Source organism: Buteo buteo, chromosome 13 (assembly GCF_964188355.1).
Source record: "Buteo buteo chromosome 13, bButBut1.hap1.1, whole genome shotgun sequence".
Taxonomy (NCBI): domain Eukaryota; kingdom Metazoa; phylum Chordata; class Aves; order Accipitriformes; family Accipitridae; genus Buteo; species Buteo buteo.
The window spans coordinates 33,134,655-33,152,740 of NC_134183.1; the positions used below are offsets into that span (position 1 = coordinate 33,134,655).

Genomic DNA, 18,086 nt, shown 5'->3' on the forward strand with positions numbered 1-18,086 from the left:
GATAGCTAAATTATACACTTAATTTTGAAGCCCTAAATTTTCTAGAGGTTCCAAACTCATCTTAGACCTTTGTAAGTACAAAACTGTGCATATTTATGCCCACAAAGCTACAAACACATTTGCATTTGGATACAAAAATTCTAAATACAATTATCTCCTTCCCCATGCAAAATGGAAGCACGAGGAATTTGATAGCAGTTACAACTTTCACATCAAACTTCAGAATAATGCTTTTGACCCTGAATGATATTAATAAGACTGTCTTCAGGCCATACAGACCTCCTTATTCTGCTGGGTCTGTTGCCATCTCCATCTTCTTTTCAGTGCTTCCCTTTCAGCTCCACTTCTCATCATAGTATAGAGTGCTTTACGTAAAACAAGGTCCCGGTCATGAAATCCCCACATCCCTGAAGTAGCACAAGACAACATTCAGTTTTAAAGAAGCTACAGTAAAATAGAAATAGTGAGTACTAATACAATTAATATTGGTCTATTAGCAAAAGAAGCATAGCTTACACATTATTTAAGATTCTCCTTGGCAAATAACTCATTATTTTTAAGGTTTCCTAAAGAAACAGTCAATATAGATAAGCTAATGAACAACAAGAGGGAATTCTAACAAAGTTCAAACTTTGATTAAGGAATGACTAAGGAGTTGAGATGTTTCAGTGTTCCCTTGCAGGCAACTTCAACTTTGCTGCAAGCAATGGAATATTCAATGCACAGGTTGGCTTTAGCTGTAGTTGCCAACAGAGCTTGCAGACACAAGAATGCTAATGACAACTGCAGGCACTTTTGTGAATCGCAGATGATACCAACACCCAAAGGCCTCCAACTCTTACACATCACGATGGTAAATTTCCTTTGGCTTCAACATCCAAATAGAGAGATGAGCATTCAAGGTGATTGGAAGTCTGAAAATACAACTAGCCACAGGCTTTCAAGCTCATTTTAAGATAATAAAACCTCTTCACGTAGTTGAGAATAGTAACCTACAACAAAGGATGGCAGAGCTCTCACCAAGACACGCGCCCATAGACAGCCACGTTTCAGTTACCATATTGTCAGGTGCTGGCATTATATATGTTTATTTAAGACTTTGCAAGTCAAAATATTCCAAACATTTATTGTAAATAATATACAATTCCTCCTAATTAAAAACAGAGTGGACAAAGATAAAAGGATCCTTGGAAACAGCAAAAGCTCTTTTCTTACTACTTCTTTCAAAAAGAAGAGTCTCTTCAAAATATTAAAAATCCCAGTGTTTTTTAAAAAGTCACCTTTTGGAGTTCCGCTGGTGGAAGATTTTAGCAACTGCAACAAAAAAATAAGTTTCCTCATAATGGGTTAGGATATAGAAGGCATATCAAAGACTTTCAGCTTCACAGGTTTCTACTTATTTGATTTGAAGAAGGGCTTCAAAGATCTTTTATTAACAATTAATTAATCAATTGGAAATTATTTTAATTCACCCCAAACTCTGTTTCCCATATACTTAAACTCTACAAGGAGCCAACAGAGATAATAGCTAGATACTGCATTCTTGAAGACAGCAAAAGAACTGTTTAACAAAAGCCAGAGAATGAATGCAATTCCTCGCCCACAATGAGGACAATCCTGCAGAAGCACCTGGAATTTGCCTGTTCCAGAGCTGTTAGGTTGCACTCTGTAAGGAAAATACAAATCACTGGTATTTATGATACATGGGTTTTGATACTGTTCCAATTATACTTCTTTTATAACCTGATAAAACTTTTACCTTCCTCCCTCAGGCATGCCTAAAACAAACAATACTTAAGTGAAATTTGAAGAATATATTGTTTCAGAACTAGGCTTGTCATGAAAGTCTTTGCATCTCATATGTTTCTGAGCTTTTGCTGGGGGTAGAGAAAAGTGGTAAATATTTTTGGCAGAAGGTTTCATGTACAGACTCTCCCTTACCTAAAGATGCAGCATGCAAGAGGCAGTTTCCATCACCTGTTGTAGCCAAGGGAAGAAGACGTTTGCAGCTTGTACACACTGTGGACCACCAATTCAGTCGTCCTGAAAAGAAAGTATCTATTAAAATGGTGGAGTGGATACTAAAACAGGATGCATACTGGGTACAGGCATACAGTGATGACGTGTAATGTTGAAGGTTAATCATGAACAACCTTTCTGCCAAATAAACTTAAAGGTAATGTCAGAAGTGAAACCTGAAAAGATTAGAAGTAAGAGGCAGATAAACTTTAACTATTCTATATGTGTATTTGGAATAAGAAAAGAGCACCTTTAATTAATTTGCACCTTCCATTCTCATATGTGGCATTCAGGTTTGGATTTCCAAGGATTCATTGCCTAAATACAATTATGAGTCTTGGTATCAGTTCTCAAACATAATCAACATTGGCCTCCCATATACAGATGACAGATTACATTACAGTAATAAGTCTCAAAAGACAAAATTAATATGTATGTGTTAATAAACTTACCTAACAGTAACATATCTTGATTAAGTACTATTGTTTCAGTCAGATGGATTGTTTCAACAGCTGATTCTCTTCTCATTTACCATAGTGTACATCATTATTAGACCTACTAAAATCAACAGCTACGCTACCAGAGAATTAAAATGAGACCAAATGCATAGCCCAAGGTGTAGGATAGCATGTGGCTTTCCTCTCTGAGAACATTTAGAGAACCACTTATCCATCATTACTACATGAAGCATGTTTTACAGATTATAAAACAGAGATGGATTATGAAAAAGACTGACAAGAGGACAGATATTTGATGTATCTAGATGAAGCAGATAAAGCCATGAAGAGTATCAATGCCAAAGCCAACACTGGAAGTACATAATTCCTGGCACACAAGTTGCCATGTGGTAGCTTACTGGAGTGTTAAGTCTTGGTTAAACAGTCATGTGAACATTTCTAATATAAAGAAAGAGAATGTGACTAATTTTATAATATCTTTGGGGATAAGGAAGAGCAGATGATTAACAATGATAAGTAGAGCTGATGTATTTCCCAAGACTTTTGGGAAGTCTATGAGTAGTGCACAATTGAATAATTGAATGAATAATGCAATAGGCAGCCTGTGGTGACTCCATTTCTTTGTTTGTCCTCTTCTGCAGACTTTTCTCCTCCGATTCCTTTACTTACAAGCTGCGAGGAAATAGTATCTATATATTTGTACAGTCAGTCTTGCATTTCAGGTTAAATCCCCCAAAGAGAAATAAGATCAAGCAATGAAAAAACTTTTCTCCATTAATATGTTTTCATTACAAAATTATACTCAAGTTTATTTATAATGGCAGGTAATACATATTGTGAAAAAAACATGATGATATTTTAAAGTATAACGGTATTTTAACATGTGTCCCCAATTACTTGTTCTGGGTACTAAGAACTATGTAATTAAATTTCAATTAGTCAGAATGGGTTGGGAGTTACTATACTGTAAAGGTAAAGATGCATAGCAGATAAATAACTAAGCACATTTGGTAATCCTCATATGATTTTAGCAGCTAGTTTGTAAATGCCCAACATCACAGACTAGGCTTACTGAGTTCTAAATTAAATATGCGTTAAAGAAGCTTAATTTAAAGCACTATTGGACAGCCTTTGGGAAAGATACATCCGAAATAACAAGTTACCATTTTTAGCAACTCCTGTGCCTGTGGGCTGTGAAATAACAACTTGCCACCTGTTTTTTTGCAGAATGTTTTCGTTGTACTGTATTCAGTACTAAGTTATACCAAGGTGCTGCTTAAAGCATACTTACAAGACCTAAAGCAGACAGACCTTAGGATTTAAGGGAATAATGAGTGGTATTGTTTTGCAGATTAACTAGCAGCTATTGGTAATAAATGTCAAAGTCTGATGTTTATGATCTTTTGAGTAACAGGAGGTTTCTATAAAAGCAATCTGCTTTCAAGTAGATTATGGAAAAAATATTTGTAGGCTTGGTTAACATCACAAAGCTTATGGCTGACCAAAAAATTAGCAGAAATGCATTGAATTATAACAAAAAAACCCAGTGAATTTTCATTTTTCAAATCTAGTGGTTACAGTGGATCCCTTTAGGGAAACAACAGGAAAGTGGAGCTTAAATGAAAACTGGAAACAGTTCTGCCTCAGGCTTATTTCTGTCTGCTTTTATAAGACAATATTTATGGACAAACTAGACCCATTTCTCACTCTCCCTCCCTCTGTTGGTCTCCTACTTGATCTTCCTTCTTACTTTCTCACAAAATCTATTTAATCTTGAAAAACGATTTCAAGAAATTGATCTGTTGTTTTACAGCAAAAATACCCTAAGAATTAATGTAGCCATATTCTAGTACATTAAATTTTTCTCTTTATTTTAGATCAAGATTAAAAGTCCTAGCCAGGTGTCATGGTTTAACCCCAGCCAGCAACTAAGCACCAGACAGTTGCTCACTCACAACCCCCCAGTGGGATGGGGGAGAGAATCGGAAGGGTAAAAGTAAGAAAACTTGTGGATTGAAATAAGAACAGTTTAATAATGTAAATATAACAATAACAACAAAACAACGACAACAACAATAATAATAGTAGTAATGAAAATTAAAATAACAAAAAGAGAGAAATAAAGCCCGGGAAAAACAAGTGATGCAAATGAAAAACATTTGCTCACTACCAACCTACCAATGCCCAGCCTGTTTCCAAGCAGCGGTCCCCCCAGCCAGCTTTCCCCCTAGTTTATATACTAAGCATGATGTCATATGGTATGGAATACCCCTTTGGCTTGTTTGGGTCAGCTGTCCCGGCTGTTTCCCCTCCCAGCTTCTCGTACATTCCCAGCCTCTGCTGGCAGGGCAGCATGAGAAACTAAGTCCTTGACAGTGTAAGCACTGCTCAGCAACAACTAAAACATCAGTGTGTTATCAACACTATTCTCATACTAAATCCAAAATACAGCACTATACCAGCTACTAGGAAAGAAATTAACTCTATCCCTGCTGCAACCAGGATCTTAATTTCAGATCAAGATTAAAAGTTCTATCCAGGTCTATGATCTAGCAACGTACAATCAGAGAGGCAGACACAAGCACACAATATTGCCCTTTCTTTGCGTGGTACTTAAGACTTCAGATGCAAACTCGAAATGTTAACAGAATCTAGTATCCTCCATGGCTGAAGATTGCCAACTATTTCTGTATTCTGATATTATCCTAGTCCTGCACTACATAAAGTGTGTCATACTTCACATAATACAAAGCATATACTGGCTCTCCCTGCTCCCTTATTTGCAGCGCCCAACAAGAATCAATCATTCTGATACAGAATCAGATACATATCTTGTATTCCATGCAAAGAAGGTAAGCTGGATCTCAGAGAAAGTTAATGTTGGAGTACTATTAATTAACACTAGAAAGGTTTAAGTGTTATTGTCATAAGCCTCTGTATTGTATTACAAGCCACAGGTGTATTGTTTCTTGCCACAGGATTTATGGGAGGAAAGTTCTAAAGAGGATTCTAGATAGTTATATGACCTGAACGGCTCAAAAAGAAGGCAGCAGGGAACAGAGAATGCATTTCCAGTATTAACAGGGGCCAGGCTTGGCTTTCGATATCAGCCCCTGATGCCTAATGCACTGGTACTATAGAAGGTAAGAAAGCATTCAGCATGATGTCCTCTATGCAAAACTCCATTAACAGTATAAACAGGAAGATAAAAATATGCAACAGAAATTGTTCTAGTTTATGACTATCCCATAAAGATGCTCATACAGAGCTGCCCTCAAGTTTACTAAGGTCCATTATAAAGTATTCATTGCCCAAACATGCACAAGGTTGGCGGTACACATACAAACCAACCAAATTCAAAACAAACATGAGGTTGCATAATACTAAAGAACCTTTGCAGAAACTCTGCATAAATCCTCTGCTCCTCTTCGATTTCTCTAGTCCATACTTTCTTTTTTCCAGTTTAAGCTTCTAATAAACTAAATCATTTTACAGATTTGGGATTTTTCTGGTAGAATTAATCACCAAAAAGTTAAAAGGACTTAGCAAACAGCGACTTAATATAACTCTCTCTTGACAGGGGAAAAGGAGATGCTACAAAGGATGAGCCCTCTCTCAAGCTCTATCTGACTGAGTGCGGTTGAAGTTTCACTGCAAAGCTAGATTGCGTATCACTGCCTCCAAGGAAAACAGTCAGTTTCTTGCCTGCAACATCACTGTGCATTTATCATATCAAAAATAAGTCAGAATTCTTACAGAAAAAAATGGAATACTCATTAAGAGAAAAACAAGGATGGTTAAAGATGGGAAAAAGTGTGAAGTGTCACGTCACAGCTTGTACAATTTTACCTCAGATTGAGTGCGATTGTCTTTTAATGCACTTCATTGTGCTATTAACAGTACTCTTTCATACGGCTAAGTAAACGAGTCTTAGGCCAACTCCTCAAAAACAGACTAGACAGAATAGACATGTTACTGAGGAAAACAAGTGTCCTGGTTTCAGCTGGGATAGAGTTAACTGTCTTCCTAGTAGCTGGTACAGTGCTATGTTTTGAGTTCAGTATGTGAAGAATGTTGATAACACTGATGTTTTCAGTTGTTGCTCAGTAGTGTTTAGACTATAGTCAAGGATTTTTCAGCTTCTCATGCCCAGCCAGGGCACCTGACCCAAACTGGCCAACAGTGTATTCCATACCATGTGACGTCCCATCTAGTTTAGGAACTGGGAAGTGGGGGCGGCAGGGAATCGCCGCTTGGGGACTGGCTGGGTGTCAGTCGGCGGGTGGTGAGCAATTGCCCTGCGCATCATTTGTACATTTCAATCCTTTATTACTACTGTTGTCATTTTATTAGTGTTATCATTATCATTATTAGTTTCTTCTTTTCTGTTCTATTAAACTGTTCTTATCTCAACCCATGAGTTTTACTTCTTTTCCCGATTTTCTCCCCCATCCCACTGGATGGGGGGGAGTGAGTGAGCGGCTGCGTGGTGCTTAGTTGCTGGCTGGGGTTAAACCACGACAACAAGTCAATCTGTGCACAGTGGGACTCAATGTCTGGTTTCCTGCGCTTGGTACATGTGGCTAAAGGTGAAACTTCTGGTGGCTTTTCTTTTATTTGTGGTTGGGCATTCTGGAGGTCTTTCCCATGTGGATTCTGTAGCGTTTAATAATATTCACGTTGCAAGTTTTTCTTCTATGGAAATACTAAAAATAACCTAGCTTTCATGAAACTTGTAAAAGCTTACTCACAAATATGTTTGAAATTGTCAGAGTTAAATTTAAAAAATAAACAGTGGTACCATCTTAAGAGACAGCTTGCTGACACAAGCTCAGTTTCCTTAAGAAACTAGACTAAAACCAGCATTTCTTTCACTTCTCCAGCACTTCATATTTCCAGACATCCACCTCTCATCCATCCTCCAAGACGAGCAAGTCACAAAATCGTATTTTCAGCTTCCAAAGCAAGTCTAATTCTGGACACCCCATACATTCTCAAAACCAATCGTTCACCCTAAACACTCACTAATTCCCTTCTGGAATCCAACAGCAGTAACTGCTATGGGGCGTGCACAGGACTGACTGGCTAAATCAACAGAGGATTACGCGGCCCAGTCAGAATAGTCAGACAATTAGCAATAGGTGCAGGAATCTCAAAACCAGATTTCAGCAGAGCTACTTCTATGCTTTACATGTTTCTTACATGACTAGCCAAGAGGATTTATTTGTTTGTTTATTTTTAGTTTTAGTCCTTTCATACAATAAATGTGTACTTGCAAGTATTGATGTGAAAAAAATTACAATAATAGATTTTGTACATGGATTTATATTAATCATTCAGTGACTGTTTTCTTTTTAAAATAAGTGAATAAATAAAGCATTTACCAATACATTTTCTGTACTCCAAAGAAAGGATCTTCTTGTAGGAGCTCTCTCTTTTAGTCTAGATGATGAAATCAGCTTTGCAGTAGCATCTGCAAGGCTATTCATATTTACTGATGTCCTTGAAATGTAATGTTGAGCTGTGCATGTAGAAGTAAGTAAAACTGAGCAATCAAGTAAATGCTTCTCTCTTAGCCTGATGCATAAGCAACACAGACTGTCACAGAAGCTACTGACCAGAACGCAAATCAAAGACTGTAAAATAAGATGGGACAGAAATATATAACGAGGCCTGACTGGCTGCAGACACCTGATACTGAGTTCAGTTATCTGCAGGTAACTGTAGATCCAGTATTACTGGTTTTCTTAATTTGTTTCTTTCATAACCTGAGACAGATGGTTTTCTATGACATTGCATTTCATCCTACTCTGTGATACAATATTTGTCATTCATATTAGAACTGAATTACACAAGCATGCATTTCAAATCTTGGAAATCAGGAAATTAATACAGTTCTCTTGTAATCAAAATGGTTGCTATCCCAGCACCCTGCATACACTGTGTGAAAATCTGTTAAAAATTCTGGGGTAAGAAAATGTTTCTACAACCTGAAAAGGCATCAATTTTTTTTTTAACAAAGCTTAATTTTTAACAGTTTGAAATTAAACATTTCCAGAATTTTGGTGGATTTGTTTTTGGGGATGTGAAACACAGACTTAATGTATTACTGTTTATTTTGCCTGTAGCTTCATAGAAAACACAAAAGTGAGCACAAAAGGAAAAGTGTAGGAAAGCAATAGTCTTGAAGGTTCATACAGTTTAATTTTTGTATTGAATTATATTTCAGCACTGCAATAGAAGCTTTATCCTTTTAATTAGAAACACTGTGCTAGACCAGCCATTCTTCTGCCTATACTATGGTTTTTTGAACTCATCAGTACAGCAGAAGTTGTTTTCATATCTCTCTTTGTGCCAGCCTACATACTAATGATACACGGGGGAACACGTGTATATAATGAAAAACAACTTGCTGCGGCAAAATATTTAGAATTATAAAATTGCTTTCACACAGACTTCATTTAATATTATCAGTATCTGAGCCATCCTCCATTGAAGAACCACACTGATAACTGCAAGAGCACTCAGAGATCAGCCTGCACATTACTTACAAGCTGACCTCACTCTAATTCAGGCAATAATGAACAGCTGAGTTTATAAGATGCACAAAACCCTAAAATGCTTTTATGAATGTGGTGAATTCTATCCTCTAAGAGAAATATTTGGAAAGCAATCACACAAAGAGTAGGGGATACACTGCAGCAGCAGAGTAAATCATACTGCCTTTATCTGGGCCTTTCCTTTACACAGCATTTCTGAGTAAATCAGGAATTTTGCTCTGAGTTTCTATACAGCCGGAATCTAACCTGAACATCCTTTCACGTACCAATGTAATGGTAGCAAGTGCCTAAGCATATAAAAAGAGAATATGAAAACCTTACAGGCTTTTATAGACATCCAGCTCATACAGCCACTTCAGACAACACTTGCGATAGTCTGTTAATAGTAATTTTGCTCTCCCATTCTATGCTTTGTGAGTAGTAAGCTGCTCTATGTTCCTAACAAAGTTCCTCCTCCTTTTGCCTAATCAGCTTGCTTTTTTTTTTTTTCCTCTCCTTTCCCTTGAAATTCATGCCCTTAAACCCAAGCACACACCTCTCTCTTTTCCTTTAACAATATCCCTAACCTCAGCTACAGAAGCTACTGTCCTTTGTGGGGTTTGTTTCGTTTTGAAATAGATTTTTGGCCCTTTGCAGGGAATGCACCTGATAGGTTAATTTTTTTATGTCATTGACCAAACCATAGTCAAACTGGGCCCTGTTGGTAGGAGATAATAAAATGTCTAATGCTAAATGACCTTCCTATTAATTCACTCATTTTGGAAAACAATATGTCTAAAATAGGCAGGAAATAAAAGGAAACCGAATATCTTTATGTCTTAAATAGAGACAAAAGGTCAGTTTACATTAAGTCTTACATGATTTTCTTAAACATTCACTGTTTGATCTGTTTAACTTACTTGAACTGACAAACTGGCAACCTTCCTCCCCAGAGCCTCTTGCATCCTGGAAAGGAGGGTGTTTTGACCATTTTGCCAGTGTGAGTCAAGTTATTGCCCTAATTAAAGTAATGTGATGAAAAGAATAAATTATTTATTCTAATTTTCAGAGACATTTGAGAGAAGATTGCTAAGAGGCAGCAAATTCAGTAGTTTCTGCAGCCCTATTTCAAGCTCAAAGCCAGCCATCTCTGTATGAATTAGAAGATATCAGCTCTGAATTCACATATTCCCTGATATTAAGGTCAGAAAACCACTGTGGTCCTCTGGCTCGTACTTTTGCATTAACCAACTCTAAAGGCTGTCATTCCACTGAAGCGGGTAGGTCAACAATGATACTGTATTTTCTGATAGCCATATGGAATTTGGAGTGTTTGGCAGAGCTGCCAGAGGAAGTGCCATCCTGTTTTTTCCCTGCCCTTCTTGTGTTACGTGGTTCCCAGAGAAACTAGATATATTTTCTTGATAGGTGACTGACAGTTTTCATACTTCATAGTTGCCTGGTAGTGTTCCTGCATTATTTTATACTGCTGTTTTTTCCAGAAGGCCTTCTGAATACTATTTGGGTTGGTTTTGGTTTTTTTCTTAAATATTTATTGTTTGATGCTATTATCTAAGTATGTCTTGCTTTTCAAATACCAAAGCCAAAAAATGAGCGTATGATAAAACATGGTAAGCATTCATTGTGACACCAGATTAGCAGAGGTCCTGCCTAAATACTATGATGCAGTGCCCTGATCAATAACAAGCAGCAGTTTATCAGTTTGAACACACAGAGTATGACTATGCACCGAGTTTTGAGAATGAACTCTCAGATGAATACACAGAGTTACACAAGCCAGTATAGCAGTCAACAGAAAAAAGCAACTGGCTATTCGATACTCCACAGGCAGCCATGAAATCTGATTTTATAACCCTTTATATCACCAGAGTTGGGCATTTCACTACATAGATGTGTTAATTTTGTGGTTCATTAATAGACTTGCTATTTCATAAGGCACAGATACTAATTTTAAATAAATTTCTCCATATCCTTCAAAACTGACTTAAAACTTTAAACTACTACTAAATCTGAATTAAAATTAATTTTAAATGTCTTCATTTTTTTCCCCATGGCAATAATGAAATATTACTTTAAAATTATTTAGTTTCTTATTACAAAAATAATAATCAATACATAAAATACATATTTAAAAACTATTTTCTCAGGCTGCAACAGAACTTGAAGATATTTGCTTTGTTAGTCATTACAATGTAATTTCCTCACAAGAACTGGAAGTACCAACCCCATCCAACCATCCAGACTCACATCATTCTCTATTGCATGACTTCCCCATCAGTCGTCCTTTCCTTTCTCTCTCAATTTCTTTGTTTTATTAAGTAAATTTGACAGTTTTCTCTATAACATTTTAAAAGAAATAGAGGATCAGGGTATGTGTTGTTTCACAAAGAGCATAGTATTTGCTTTTACTCTCTGGCATTTATTGCCCATGCAGGATGCACAAGCTCCAGAAATGAAGCATGATTAGAAATGTCAACCAAAATGTCAGATTGCCCAGCTGCTGACATCTGAAGTATTTACCCACCTGCTTGCTCCAAAGCAACCATTGTTGCCTGCTCAATTAAGTCACGTTCAATGAAGCTTCTGAAATCTTCACTGTACACGCTAAGGTCTGGTAGCTGGAATGTGTAGATGGGCATCTCCAAAGGAAACTGTTCATTGCTGCACTCATTTGCTACATGTGATCGAGCAAGGGAGACTATGGCTGAACTGGCATGAGAAATACCTCTGGAAAGACGCTTTTCTGTAGAGAAACCAGAGAGATACTATTAGCCTATAAAACTACATTAAAAAAAACAATCAACACCAAGTCTGGCAAATACCTGTTCATTTCACTGAGGAATTTATTCCACTTCTTGTTTGTTACCTTTTTTGGGTTATTTCCCTACTGTAAAGGATTCCTTAGTTCTTACTATGGATCCCTATGGCAAGTCATAAGAACTTCACTCTCCTTCTAGCAAAATAGATAAACAGTAAAATTAATGAGATATGAGAGACAAATATTTCTGTAAAAAAATTTTTTAATGTATCTTAAGCTTCCAAAGATGCATCAGAAGAAACATTTATGGGCAGATAGATGATAATCAATTAATGTTTTGAAGTCTTAAATTGACTTCTTGTAAATCAAAAAATCCAGCATTCTACAACCACTTCATATCGAACGTGCCATACTGTTTTAATCTCAGAACAACCTATCTGAAAACAATTTTAACATCATTATGCTGAATTTAAGACAAACTCAGTTTTTATGGATATGTGTTTTCTAAAATCCTGACCCAAGAAACAATACATAGTTCAAAAAGAATGATGCAGTTTAGAAGCCTGGTACAAAAGAATGCATTATTTTATCAGAACAACTATGAGCTAATATCTTACAATTTATTGAATTTCTCTGTGGACAAATGCTATATAAGGAACAGTGAAGGGTCATTAAAGCCAAAAAAGCATTAGAATGTCAAGAAAGGGACAAAATACTACTATTGTATCATTTCACTTTTCTATATGACCTCAGTTCTGGTATCAGCAAATGGGTAACAGAAATACTTTTCAAGTGCTTAAACCATGAATCATTCAGTCAAAACTGACAGATATAGTTTCCCTCTGTTTACTTTCTGCCCTGTACTCCTGTTTATATTTTTAAAAACTGAAATGAACATTTTGTAGCTGCCTAAAATTTATGTTCATCAAATGCTACTAGTCTTCTCTCAGAAGTTTAACATTCAGCATAAAGTTTCTTTCTGCATCTGAGAAGTGGCACTCCTTAGAACCACGGTACCACTGCCTTTCTGTGCTTCAAACAGATTGACCTTGGGTCTTCTACTGAGTTGCACTCTCTCTAGCCATCCTTCGCAATGGGGATTATCTTAAATTAATACTAGAAAGTCTCCTGGGCATTTTACTGAGTCTTATTAGTGAGTTGACACCAGGTTTATGGAGTTTCTTGCATTTTTGAATATGCAGAAAGCTTCCTGGAGGGATTTACATGATGTTAAGTTAGATAATATTTTCATTGATTTTTCTTTGAAATGGGTACCTTATCATACTGGAAGCTTTTGTAAAAAACTATTTGGTGCAACTTCACCTCTGTAGCTTCACAAATACTACCATAAACTAGCCTTTAGTGATCAACTCTCAAACACGTACAATGCTATATTAAAATAAAAGAAGTTCCTGTACTTCTGTGCCTTCAGAAATTAACAAAGAAGCTTACTTAAATGCAGCTTATCATTTAAGCTAACAGTGTTTTTAAAACATCTCAAACTGACTATTGGTTGTTAAAAAACTATTTTCCTGGAGTTTGTGAATTTTTGTTTCTCTAATAGATCAAAGGTTTTCTAATTTTAAGAGCTAAACTGCACTCCCTAAAATATCCTTAATTGGGGGGAGGGGTAGAAGGTTTGATTACATTTGCATTTTTTTCTTCTCCCTGTACATCTCAGCTAAATCACTTTTAAACAGGGGAGCTGAAGTGTAGGATAGCATCTCCATTTGACATCCTCTTGCTACCTACTCCATCATCCCTTCCCACCACAGTCCTGTCCTCACCTGTTGGCTGCATCCTTCACTCCAAGTACTTGGTCCATAACAAGACCCTTCTTTCCCTTCTCTGCTCCTCCCTGAACATCCTACTTGCTCCAGTTTCACATTTCAGTCAGAGATGGCTCTCTGATCATGAAGTCGTCAGTTATGCATTGAATTGGTAGCAAAGTTACTGTCAGTCCACGCATTTAAAGCCAGACTTACCCCACACTACCTGCTACACCCACTAAAACATCAAATGGCCACTTCAGTGTAAACTGGACAGTTTAATAATATGGATTTTTAGAGTAAGCTATATCCTAATGAGGATGAAGGGACACAGTTTTATCAACTACAGTGAGCTACTCTTCCTCCCTTTATTTGTGTTCAGTGCTTTTAAGGGGTCATTAAGAAGCACTACAGTTCCTTTTCTACCGATGGAAGTTATCAATTTTAAAAAAGCTTTACTGACACTCCTAAGTACTGATGCCATTTCCTGTTTAATAGGAGAGAAGAGCCAGCAGAAGGGAAGACCTTCTGTTCCTTTTAATGATTGCATAGAAAGCCATCACCAAGCTAATGCTATTACTTCCCTACATGACAAGCTGTGAGACCTGTAGGTTTATTTTGGTGCAAACTACAGTTCCCTGATAAATTAATATTAAAAAAAAATGCATTGCAACAGTCTCTGAGAGAGATAGAGATCTGAAATACAACCTATAAAAGGTCTGCAAACAAAAAAGTGAATTCTAATGCTTATCATCCTGTACTGGAAATCAACTGCTAGAGGTAGTTGACTCATTTTTCTTAAGGTTTCAATTTCTATTTGGGGGGGATAGGAGGTTGTCCTTTCTTCTGTGGAACCTTAAAAGAACAAAATTTTAAAGCTGAAAGTTATTCATAGATTTCATACACCCTAATCACATACTGTAAGAATGCCAAGATTGAAATATGGATTTTTTAAAACCTTTTTTTGGTCTCAATAAGCATAGAAAACTATATACAATAGTGGTCTGTGATACCCTCTAATTAATTCCTTTTATATGTACCATAGGACTGCTTGGGGACAATGCATTTCTGTACTTCAATCACACATTAAAAAAATAACTTGCAGAACTGAGGCAAAGCTCATGACAACTGAAACATGTGAAATGTAGGGTCCAGCAGCAGCTCTGTGAATCCCGTCACAATGACACAGTTCACAGGCTGATGGCAAAGGACTCCCACCTCCCTGCAGACAAGCATAACTCACAAGCAGACAAGCTAGAAAGCTGCTTGTCCACAAAAGCCCTGGAGAAAAGCTCTTACCTTGAGCAATGTCATCCTGCCTTTGCAGGCAGGGTCGCTCAGCCTTCGTCACCTGAGGAGGCTGCTCTGGCTCCTGCTGCTTGTAGTATTTGCCCTCATTGAACACTTGTGGCAGGTTGGCGGTGTGTACCTGCCGGAGCTGCTCATAGTCATTCAAAGCTGCTGTCAAGTCCCAATTTTTGCCTGCCAAATAGCAAAAGGACATTCTGCTCACATCTGTATGTGACCAGATTAATAACCTGGAAACCATCTTCATATGCACTTCAAATATAAACTTAAATCACTCTTACTTAAAGCATCAGCAAGGAAACAGAGGTTCTGTGGATAAAACATTTTACAACCACTCCTCCCTCAACAAAAATGCACAGTCGGTAAACACCTTGAAAGTACACAGCAAATGGACAAAGATAGAAATATTTTTATCTCTTCTTTCTAATTTATATTTTAGTTTTCTTTATATCATAATTGGAGAAGCCTCAGGAGAGCTCTTGTCCAACCTTCTGCTCAAAGCAGGGTCAGCTATAGGATCAGAGTTTGGTCTTTAAATCACCAAGGATGGAGACTGTTCAACCTCTCTGCACAAACTGTTCCCACGTTTGACTGTCTTCATGGGACCTATGTCCACCCTGAACCTCTCTTGTTTCAACTTATACCCATTGCCCCTTGTCCTCCTGCCATGCACCACTGTGAAGGGCTTGGCTCCAACTCCTTGATAACCTTCTTACTGGCACTGGAAGGCTGCTGTTAGATCCCCTCAAAGGCTTCCCATTTCCAGCCTGAACAAGGCCTACTCCCTCAGTCTCTCCTCACAGGACTTGTGCTCCAGCCCCCAACAATCTTTGCAGCCTTCCCCTGAACTCAATCCAATTTCTAACTGTCTTCCTTGGACTGGGGATGGGGGACAAAATTAGACACGGTATTATAGATGTCTAATGAGTGCTGAGTAGGGAGGTATAAATCACTTCCCTCTGTCTACAGCCTATGGTCCTGTTGATATAACTCAGCATATTGCTGGCTTTCCTAGCTCTCAGGGTACATGGCTGGTTCATCTGCAGCTTACTGGCTATAAAGTCCTCCAGGTCTTTTTCTGCTAAGCTGCCCCGCAGTCTGTATCATTGCAAGGGGTTCTTCCTTTCCAGGTGCAGAACTCCAGTGTTCATACTTGTTAAATTTTACCATGTTCCTGTTGGTCAATTCCCTCGCTCTGTCTAGATTCCCCTGAATGGCAGCTCTGCCCTTGAAGACATCAACCAGTCCCCGCAGTTGGTGTCATCCGCAAACTTGAAGTTGCCTCACTAATAAAGAGTTTAAACAGGTATAGACCCTTGAGGTACAGCATTTGTTACCAGCTTCCAGCTAGAAAGCTATTCATTAACCACTACCCTCTCAGCTTGACCATCAAAACAGTTATTTGTCCATCTAGTTGTCCACCCATCCAGACTGTAACATCCTAACTTGAATATAGCAATACTGTGGGAAACAGTGTCAAAAGCCTGCAAATGTTCAGGTAAAAGGTATCCACTGCTCTCATCTCATCCACAAATCCAGACATTTTATCATACAAGGCAATCAATGCCAGGACTTCCCTTTCTTGGATTCTGATCAAATGGCTCCAGAAACTGGCAATTTAAGATGAACATTAAGTCCCACAGAATTTAACATAAAATAATGAGAGGCAGTAATAATTCTCATTTGTACAGTTGTATTAATAATAAATAATAATTAGCAGCAATGATGGAAAGACATGGCTGTTAAGTGTTATAACAAAAAAGAGTGAGAAACTTTATCTTTCTATTCACGGAGCAGAATGCAAATGCAAAATACTTTAGGTCCCTTTACCTTATGCATCAGAAAGAACTTGCACTCTCAGAGATTTTAGAAGTCTTTTAGAAAGCAGGTAACATAGGATAATGTTTTGTAACAAAACATGCAGTGAGAGGATTCAGTGTGGTTCCATGTCTGTGTGAACTGCTCATGGAACCGGCCAACACAGAATCCTCTAAAAGATTTGCTTCCAAGCTCCCACTTCATCATATTGCTATGACCAGTGATAACGGAATGCAGGCTAATATCCAGAGATAAAGAAGTCTGTTTAGTACAGGTGGTAAAATGGTACTTGTCACTCTCAAAAAATAATAATGAAAATAATGTTGAGATGTTTGTATGTTATTTTCAAAACAATCCTGCTAAGTTAAAATACATAGATGCCCCAGCACTCTCCAAGTACTTGTTTTTAATTGGAAAATTACAAATATTTAAATGAAAGAAAAAAGACACTACTAATTATATGAGAGTTTCACAGTATTCCATGAGCACTTATTCTGGGAATTCAAAAGTAACCTGATTCTGACTAATACATGATTTATTACACCATCAAAGGTTGTCACTTTATGTACTTTGAGAAGCAACATCACCTGAGTAGCAGTTAAATATAACTTATTTGCTTACACAAAGCAGAATACGCTAAAAATAGCACAAAGCAGTTTTATACAGATAAAAGAAAGTCTTTTACTGTTACAGTAATTTCTGTGAAGAATAAAAACCTAACTGAAGTTGGAAAAAACCAGCACAAACAGCTGTTACCTACAGGGTTGAGCTGAACTATCTCAGGTTTTGAAGTACTAAACAAAATTGTGAAAGGAGAATTAATATCACCGAGCAAGAATGTTACATACATCCTGAGTAGTCCATAATATAAGCTACCATGTCAGTGATATGGAAGCGTTATACATGTTATGCTGTAATCTTCTATTAGAAAGCCTGTAGGAAAAATTGTAAATTCAGGGAAAATTGTCAGAGATCCTAGAACAAGCACTTGAGTTATCACCAGTATTTTTATTCTAAAAATCCCACGTAGATTGAATGGCTATAATCCAGTCAGAGCTCTGACTTAACTACATATATCATCTGAATCAAGTTGCCCAAGCCAAACATCAAATAATCATGAGTGTGTTCCCAAGATTGATGTGATCATGTATCAATGTCTGGAGCAGGGATTGCTTTAGTTTGGTCCTGTTTTTAGGAGGCACTTAAAATATGTTTTTTAAATCTTCCTCTCAACCATGAGGACAATAAAGTAAAACTTTTTTTAAAAAGTGGAAGTGACAATAAATATAATTCTAGGAAATGCAGGTTTAAACAAAACGATATTATCCGAGTATTGTCAATGCTACAAGTCCAGTGCTGCATGACTGCCAGCAGCAACCTGACTTTATTCAATACA

General features: G+C 37.3%; 1 protein-coding gene across 8 annotated transcripts in view; it reads right to left on the reverse strand.

Annotated features, from left to right (window-relative positions):
- Positions 1-18,086, reverse strand: part of OTUD7A (OTU deubiquitinase 7A) — a 154,042-nt gene that overhangs the window by 22,342 nt on the left and 113,614 nt on the right. For all 8 annotated transcript variants that reach the window (XM_075045461.1, XM_075045460.1, XM_075045459.1 and 5 more), the window contains 4 exons: positions 14,864-15,046; positions 11,562-11,780; positions 1,942-2,043; positions 280-407 (listed from right to left, as the gene is read on the reverse strand). In XM_075045461.1, coding sequence (XP_074901562.1) covers positions 280-407; positions 1,942-2,043; positions 11,562-11,780; positions 14,864-15,046 — 632 coding nt within the window. The remainder of the gene's footprint in view (positions 1-279; positions 408-1,941; positions 2,044-11,561; positions 11,781-14,863; positions 15,047-18,086) is intronic.